We start from the raw sequence: 9,145 nt of genomic DNA on the forward strand, positions 1-9,145 counted from the left end.
GGGGGGCAGGGCTCGAAAGGCCCAGCTGAACCTTAACGCCATTGCACCCGCTGTACACGTCAGCTATCCCAAAGAGATTTTTTTTCCCCCGCCCTGCCCCAGGTGAAGTTTTATTAACCAGGAAAAGAAAGTTGGTTTTGTTAAAGAAGACACTGGAACTGCCTTTTTTTTTTTTTTCCTTTTTCCCCCAGAATAGTGACTTTTCCATACACGAAATGCTGTTGTACTTGTGTTTTCTAGATTTCGCTGCCGTCTTTTTAGGGCTGTGTGTCAGGTTGTGCGTCACAGCGTGCCGGGGCTGAAAGAACCACTCACTCCTTTGGCTTGCAGGCAGATACAAACCTCTAAGATCCTATTTGGGCGACCATGGCCAGGCAGATACAAACCTCTAAGATCCTATTTGGGCGACCATGGTGCTTTTACCTCTGCAGCGACAGCAGCAACCGCTGCCGAGGCGCAGCATTGTCAGTACCTGTCTTTCCAGGTGAGACAGCAGATACTTTGATGGGTCTTCGGTACTGCAAAGAGAGAGGAGCCTTAACCGTAGGAATAACCAACACAGTTGGCAGCTCCATATCACGAGAGACAGACTGTGGCGTCCATATCAACGCAGGGCCAGAGATCGGGGTTGCCAGTACCAAGGTAAGCAGTAAGTTTATGGAATTCACTGGTTATTACTATTACTGAACCCCCCCCGATGGTGTTGGCTAGAGCACAGGCCCTCAGTTAAAAGCTTTCTGTTCCCTTTTTACCAGTTGCTGTTGGTGATAGCGTAGTTAATGACCATGTGCCCAGCAACGCTCTTCATCTTCTGTTTCTCATATCTTGCAAAGGGCTTTTTTTTTTTTTTGTAAATTAAATATTCTAAGGAAGCAATATAAAGCAAAGGGGTCTCAGAGGGAAGAATTCTTGAAGAAGAGAATGCTCTCCCCTTTGCCATCATTTGTCTTGAGGTGCAGGTTTAAACTAAGGTCTAAAGATGAAAAAGGGAATTAAAAGACAAGATTACAGGAAGTTTGACAGCGTGTAACTGCCCTTCGTGGTGCTGCTTTACTAAAGAAAGCGTGATATTAAAACTATACTTCCAGCAAGTGGGGGAATGGTCTCTTACAGACACCCGGTATTTATGGCCACCTAACAATTACTCTGTGGTTGATGCATCTGGCTACGCGCAATACAGCATAGAATAACTTAATGTTGCTGCATTTCGTTTTGATGAAGTGCTTCTGCATGGTGAAATCTGCTTTGATTTAGTTATATTTAGAGGCGAGATGATGTCAATCTGTTACATAAATTCAGCCAAAAACCACATTTGAGTTTAATAGTTCATTGGGGAATTTGATCATGGAAAATTCATGAGTCTCTTACAAGAAACTCTTGAAGGAGTTGTTTGTCCCTGGGTTGTTTTCACACAGCCAACATTACAGTTTGGAGATAACGGAAAATGGCATATTCTCTCTGGTGATGTGGGCAGTTACCAAAGTTGTGCATATCGGAAATATGAACATGGAAAGATTCTGCCCTAAGGTTGCCCAGAACTTCATCTTGAGGCGATGTTATAACCAACCCAAGCATCGTTAGCACGACTGTTTGGTGCTATTTACTCTGTAACCTTCAACTGCACCAAAACAACGTAGCTCACATTCCATATCAAACTCTGCAAGTCAGCGTAACGGAGGCTTTTCTGGGGTCCTTCAGAGCTACTTAAATCTTCTCCAGTAGAGCAACACGCAGGTTTGTTGGATCATTGTTTAGGAAGGGACAGAAATACGACAAACCTTAATCTTATTTCTAAGCAACTTCAGTCCCAGGCTGGCACCATGGACCATTTCATAACGTTTGCCTTACAAGGGCTTCAGAGGCTGGACTTTGCAATAGCTGCTTGATACCGTGCCTGAAATGTTGTCAGGAGTAGAACTGCCTCAACTGCAGCACTAATTTCACTTGCCCGTGCGGATGATTTTTCCCCCAAGTCAGTGACACCCATCACTGTGGTCTTTTAGATAAGTACGGAGCCTGACCACGGTTCAGAATCTGTTCTTAAAGCAGCGGGGTGAGAAATCACCTTTTCAGCTGCCTTTGTGTTGCTTGAATGCGGTCCAAACCGATTTGAGCTAGCCGTCCTGTTGCGAGGGCCAGATGTTAGCGGTGGGCTTCCACTGTTCATCTCCAGCCAATGGGTCTGCCCGTCCTTCAGTGTTTTCAGCAGTTATTTGCAGTGAAGGACATGGGGGATGGTCACAAAATAGTATTTAATAGTCGCCAGGGAATCTTGGAAATATTTCATTTTGCTTGTTGTATCTTAATCTCTTGGAGAACACCGAGATCGTGCCACCACACGCCTCCATTTGCCATGCCTCCATTTGAGATTTGCCCTGGCTGCCACTTGGGACCATGTTATAAGAATAAAGTCAGCAGCTGGTCTAAGGGTTTACGTAGTAGGTGACAACCATTTGCTTTACTGTCTTTATGCTGTGTTCGCTCTCCCTCTCCCCTCCTGTTAGGCCTATACCAGCCAGTTTGTCTCTCTGGTGATGTTTGCTCTGATGATGTGCGATGACAGAATTTCTATGCAGGAGAGGCGCAAGGAAATCATGCGTGGTCTGAAGGGACTGCCAGGTAGGAAACTGCTGCATTGGTTGCATCTTACCAAGTGAAACTCAGCAGCACAGACAAACTTCAGCAGTGCCTGAACTTTGCTTTTGAAAGACCGAGGGGATCAGATATGTGCAGTGTGGCTACTGGCCATAACTTTTGCAACTGCGTTCTCTCTGATGTCTTCATACCACTGAGGTGGACTATTAAAACACTGAGTCCAATTCTTATATTCAAGTCACTGCTATCTGTGCGTGTGAAGTATCAACAGTAGGTGTAGATTGAGAGGCGCGGGCGTATAAGCACACACAACTGGAATTCTTTTTCTTTCCAGACTTAATTAAAGAAGTGCTGAGCATGGATGATGAGATCCAGAAGCTAGCCACAGAGCTATACCATCAGAAGTCTGTTCTCATCATGGGACGTGGCTACCACTACGCTACATGTCTTGAGGGAGCTTTGGTAAGAGATTTCTTTATTTCAAGCTGGTTCAAACGCACTTAGCTGTGGACTTTGGGTTTCAGCACAGAAAACAACACGTGGCTACAAGTTGTTTTAAAAGCGGCTAACAGCGATGGCGTGTTGGCTGACCTCCTGGGGCAATTAGCTAAAGCTCACCGTAGCACCGCTGCGACTGCCACATACGTACAGATGCCCGAGTCACGTGAAGATACCCGAGTCAGGGACCGGCCACAGGCCGCAGTGGGTTGAAAGGGTGGATTTTCAGAATTCACACTGGGAATGCTTTGCTGTGACAGACTGGGCACCCTAATAAAATCCATTCTTTGAACTGTGGGGTGGCATTTCCAGGAATGCTCAGCGCCCAAAACTGAGCCTGTGCATTTTAAAACCTGTCAATCGCCGTTTTTACCTTTGAGGAGATTGCTGTTGTTCAAGTGCTGTCACCCACTGACATGCACACACGGCCTCTTTGCGTTTGCCTGCCCAGTTCAAGACCATGAGATAAAAAAAATTGTGAGGCCTGGGGAGGGTTGGTGTTAGAACTGTAAGTACTAAGTTCTAGAACTGATGGTCTGCAAGCAGCTCAGCCCAGACGCTCTACTTTGATCTGGGTTTTCGGGCTGGCTGGTCTACACACAGGACCTGAGGAGAGCCAGAACGCATTTTTACAAAGTTGCAAAGAAAATGGAAGAAGCCACAGAGATGGTTAAAAAAAAACAACCCTAATGAATTATTTTTTTCCCCATCCAGAAAATTAAAGAAATTACCTACATGCACTCCGAAGGGATACTGGCAGGTGAGCTGAAGCACGGCCCTCTCGCGCTGGTGGACAAACTCATGCCCGTTATCATGATCATCATGAGAGACCACACGTATGCCAAGTGCCAGAACGCTCTCCAGCAGGTCATTGCACGGCAAGTAAGTACCTGGGAAGGCGTACAGTGCATCGGAAATGTTGCTTTGAATATAAAAGCAGTTTACAGGGCACCCAAACTATTTGCTTTAGTGTCGCTGCCTAAAATGTGAATTCAGTAGATACTCTGGGCGTTGCCAGTGCCATTTGTACAGCAGGTTGCAGAAGCCTAGTGTGGTTTGTTTACCCCTTAAAATATGCTACAGGGATGCCTGTGGGATGCTAAACTGTTCTGCTCTAAATGAAGCAACAAGTTCTTGCCCCTGGTGCTCTGAGCAGAAGTGAGAAGAGAACCTTCCAGACCTGTTTTTCTTCAACGTTTCCCCTTGTTGCAGGGGCGACCTGTCGTGATTTGTGATAAGGAAGACATCGAGACGATTAAGAACAATAAAAGAACAATCAAAGTTCCCCATTCAGTGGACTGTCTGCAGGGGATCCTGAGTGTTATCCCCCTTCAGCTCCTGGCTTTCCATCTTGCAGTTCTCAGAGGATACGATGTAAGTACGGTGTTCCTTCCCCTCCGCACGCGTGTTTGCTATCTGCAGATCTGGAAAAGATGCGTTGGGCGATGCTGGAAGTCTGTGGGGGTTGTCTGTCTAACTGAGCTACTGGAATGACCAGGTTAAATGGCAGACCTGGCAATTACAGAAGCTTCTCATGAACTAAAGTCGAAGGCGGTCGGGTACACTTGGCCGAGTCTTGTACAGCTTGAGTTTGGACATCTGTCTGTTTTCGGGTACAAGCGTACAGTTTCTGGCGGGCTGGTAGGAAGCTGGAGGGAAGGTGACCACCCACAGAGGGTGCTTGACAAGCAGGGTCTGTCTGTGTGGGGTATTTGATCGTAATTACAGACACTGGCCTCTACCTTCTATCGTTTGAGCACTGTAGCAATGTAGACTAAAGGGACCAACGCCTTAATTCTTGACAGAGGAGTCATAACAATTGAGCTTTATGGACTTTTTTCTGCACCGACTTTCCTAAATTAACACAAAAGTATGTTCAGTCGTTTTCAGTTTAAATGCAGAACCAACGTTCCACAGGTTACAAGGTTATACACAAACAAAGTGTGTCAATACTCACAAGCATGTTCTTTCTCCTCCCTCTCTGCAGGTTGATTTTCCAAGAAATCTGGCCAAGTCCGTAACTGTAGAGTGAAAGATCATCTGAATCATAGGGGCAAAGGGGAATTAAATGAAAGACTCTTTTTGGTACCAAAATACCTTGATTTTAAAGTCCCCTAGGTAAATCTTATTTTGGTAAATCATTGTTTGTGTATAAGATCACCATAATTCCATTACATTAGTGATTGTCAAATTGATTCCACATGCTATGCCAATAGCTTTGGGGTTTTTTGAACAATAGGTTTCCATGAACGATGTTAAATGGTTTTCTTCAAAGATTACTGAGTCTTCTAGGTAAGGGGCCCTCCACTTTACTTTGACGTCGTTGTTTCTTAGCCAGTGTGGCTCATTCCAATTGTTGATGAGAAACCATTGGATGAATCCCCTGTCATGCTCTCAGGCAGCGAAGCAGGATACCAGAATATACAACTGGACCAAGAGCTGTTACTGGTCATGCTTGTGCAGATATTTTAACAGTGAACGAAACTGTAAACAAGCACTGGGGGTCAATTTCTGCCTTGTGTACAAAAGGGAATTCAACTGACCTGTCGCAACCTCCTAGATTTTAGGCCCGTGGTAGATGCGCTAAGGAAATAATGTTGCTTCAGAAGGCTTTTACCTATGCCAAATACCTAGCAAGTGACAATCTCGTAGACTCGGTGGGCCACAACGCACTGTGTAACACCAGCATATGCCCGTCGTTGTGCCCACGAAGACAGTGGAACTCACGCCTTCGAGTGTAAACGGGAGCAGTGTCGGACTCGGTACGGATGCTTACCAAAGCGGGGGAGGAGAGAGGAATATGGGCAGTGTTTGCGCCAGGGTTTTGTTGTTGCTGTTGTGTTTTGTTTTTTTTTTTAAAAAAACGGTAGAATTGTTCCTGTGTTGAGGCTTTTTCCTCTTGAACTGAGGCCTGTGGCACTGTCAACACATCCTAGGGAACTGGCTTTATCCTGCTGCAGGTCACTTACTAGTCTGAATGTGTAGAAGAAAGTGTCCGCCTTGCGTATCTCTGGCAGAGAGACGGCCCTGAAGCTGCCTTCCCGAGGCTTACTACGTTAGCCAAAGTCCCTTAACGAGAGCATGGGTTCTGGTTTAGTTAGGAGCAGTTTGTACGTGGCTTGTGGCAAATTCAGCTGGTTTAAAATCGGAGTGGATAAAAAAGGCTCGAGGGCCATACCTTGGTAAGAGCGTTCTCAGAAGCTTGCAGAGGATCAGCAGTGACACAGAACATACGCCTTCGAGACTTAACGCTGACTTTTTGAAAGTCATTAACAAGCAGTTTTGGCTACGTATTTTCTCATGCAAAAAGGTGAATTTCCTACCAGAGTGATGGGTTTTGAATTAGCTTTACACACGCATCATCCAAGTGCCAGTGGATATTCCAGGTCACGCACTTTCCTGAAGAATTGCTGTAACCAATGCAGTGCGTGGGGACTGCCCGCTACCCCTTAAACCTCGCTCTCCTTGCACAGGATGTAGGCTCGTGCTAAGAACCAGTCATCCAGGCCGACTTGTACAAGGGAAGGCGGCCGAGGCGTTTCCAAAGACTCTGTCTGGAGCAATTCTACTTTATATAAAGCCACAGTAACTGTTTAACTTAGTAGCAGCTCAAGGCTTAGTTTTAATTATGAGAATGAAATGCTGCGTGCCTGGAAACAGCTTCTCGAAACCAATATATGGGCATTTATTAATACTGCACATTCAGACTGTTAATTTATGAACATGTGCTGGCAGTGTTTCTTTACGTAGTAAATATTGCATTTTATTTATACAGCATTTGCTTATGAGGCACTGACTCGTTACCGTTCCGTGCCTCTGCCGAAACATGACCAGTAGACTTCCCTGCTTCATTTGAAGATGATAACTTGTCCATAAGGAAAAAACAAGGCATGTTCAGTGCTAACGATTTGAAGACAGTTCCTCTTTCTCCTCCTCCCACTCAGCTTGCTTAAGAAAAGAGAAACGGTGCAAACCTTTAACGTGGGGGGCTGGAACCAAGGCAGGGTTCCCTCCTCTCTGTCCCCCAGCCCAAGGACTTGCAGAGCCACATCCTATGTTCTCGTTAGCGTGGGATCTAACGTGAAAGAATCCTGCAAGAGAATTGTTTTAAGATCTTTTTCTCCTATTCCACCCAGAAGAAAAGCAGCAAGCATTGCTTTTATCTAGCCTTGTACAGACGATTGTCCGCTAGCTTACCGAGGCTCCTAGCACCCAGGTGGTAGCCATCCCTGTTCAAATACAAGTTGCTATTCAGTAGAAGTTCGATATTGCAGGCTGTTAAATATTTGTGAAAGTAAGTTGTATACAAAGAGGACCAAAGAACAGGAGTCTAAGTTAGAAATGTAAGTCTGACGCACTCACGTCGGGTGTAACTGTACAGATATCGCTGAGCTATTTGGTTTTATGCTGTGATAGACAAAGCCTTAGTCTTCGTAACTCAAGGCATTAAAACTCATGACAGATTCTTCATTGTCAGAAGCAAAGGTAGCAGCACCCCCTGCGTTCTGCAAGTTGCCAGCAAACTGCCCAAAGTGCATAAAACTCTGCCTGCCAAAAGAGAGGTTTAGTAGCTACTTGCCACTAGGCTGTCGGACGTTGTAATGCTTAATATCAAAGAATGCCGTGGAGCAAACTCGCTGTGAAGAATTTCTCTGCTGAGCATGGTAGGGAATCCGTTAGCCATCTCGTCGTTGTTAATTGCCATGCCTGTGTGAAGTGAGAATGTACAAAGGACTCTTCTTAGCTTTCCTTACCTCATTTTGTCTAGATGTGTTGCATTTTGATGAACAGATGATGTTTCTCTTTTCCTTAGAAAACTTTTAGAATGTCTTGTGATATTTATTAACAGACAGTCAGTCTTCTGCTCTCCAAAATGAATGTTTTGCTTACTGAGCCAGTAGAATTCCCTCCTTCCTAATTGAGGTGTTCAAAAATCCAGTAGCCCTGTCACTAAAATTGAGCCACAGGTAAATACAGATAAAGGCCTTTGCCATTTGGAATAGCAGCTGCCTATTACTGCGTACTTTTATCAGAATTTATTTTAGGTAACTGTTTTCCTTATCTATCTCTACAGAGGCTTAAAGGGAAGCACACACCCATAGGTCTTAGGGGTTTTTAATTACCAAAGACCAGAGAACTTCAGGCTCAGCACATGTTGTTTCTGCCAAACAGATCTCAGACAAATTCCACATCCTAGTAAGGTTATTCCACGCACGGTAGGAAATCAAGTCGTACGCAGACGATACTGCTCTCAGAACGGTTTCCGTCCTAGCTCTGCTGAAGAACGGCGATAGGCTCTTCTTTCCTGAACTTGTCAGCCGAGCGAGTGCTCCCTGCGTGCATATTCTTATAAAAGCCAGGATTTGAGTGGCCGTGCAAGGTGCAGCCACGCCGAGGCCATCTCCTTTTCAGCATGGTCTCACTGACTCGAAGGTAATGGCCTACCACGAACACGGGGACGCCCTTCCAGCCAGAAAGCTGCCTTGACACCCGCGTTTGTGAGGTCTCAGCCTCTCTCTACTGAAAGAGCTGAAAAGTTCACGCAGACCATTTCCGAGTCAAGCGGGAGGGAGCTCACGCGCGTGACCCGACACATAATCAGGCTCAGTTAGGAGCCTTAAGACTAGCCTAGACACACTAGGTTTGGTTAAGCTGCAGACTCAAACATCTAAGGGCATAAGGAAGCCCAAATTAAGCTTTTCTCCTCCCTAGCCATCGCTAGTAGTCCTTGACACCACAAGTAGGTGCTTGGCGGCAGCGTTGGCCAGAGGGAGGGGTTGAAATTTGGCGCTTGAAGTAGCACCTCAGTGTTTAGCTGTGGCTGATTTTAGATCCTACCTGAATGTACCAAACCTGCCTCAAAGTGCGGAGTCCCTCCTCTACATCAGGAACAGGAAGAAGAAGAAACAAAGAAGGATTTGGTTTGAATAAAAGGAAAGAAAACTCTTTGCCTTCAACTCAGTTTATGTAAATACATTTGAAGTGGCAAATACCACCCCTTCTTCCCCTCTAGATCTGTTGGCCTCTGCTTGTACATACCCAGCTGGCTTGG

The 9,145-nt window shown here is 45.6% G+C and overlaps 1 protein-coding gene across 1 annotated transcript in view; it reads left to right on the plus strand.

Annotated features, from left to right (window-relative positions):
• The window catches only part of GFPT1 (glutamine--fructose-6-phosphate transaminase 1), a 44,242-nt gene extending 37,786 nt beyond the window's left edge, over positions 1 to 6,456 (plus strand). Inside the window, exons 14-19 of the mRNA XM_035898927.1 lie at positions 485 to 642; positions 2,505 to 2,619; positions 2,930 to 3,057; positions 3,808 to 3,975; positions 4,306 to 4,467; positions 5,081 to 6,456. Coding sequence (XP_035754820.1) covers positions 485 to 642; positions 2,505 to 2,619; positions 2,930 to 3,057; positions 3,808 to 3,975; positions 4,306 to 4,467; positions 5,081 to 5,125 — 776 coding nt within the window. The 3' untranslated portion in view covers positions 5,126 to 6,456. The remainder of the gene's footprint in view (positions 1 to 484; positions 643 to 2,504; positions 2,620 to 2,929; positions 3,058 to 3,807; positions 3,976 to 4,305; positions 4,468 to 5,080) is intronic.
• The last annotated feature ends 2,689 nt before the right edge of the window (positions 6,457 to 9,145 follow it).

This window comes from Egretta garzetta, unplaced genomic scaffold (genome assembly GCF_000687185.1).
Source record: "Egretta garzetta isolate BGI_Z169 unplaced genomic scaffold, ASM68718v1 scaffold238, whole genome shotgun sequence".
Classification (NCBI taxonomy): Eukaryota; Metazoa; Chordata; class Aves; order Pelecaniformes; family Ardeidae; genus Egretta; species Egretta garzetta.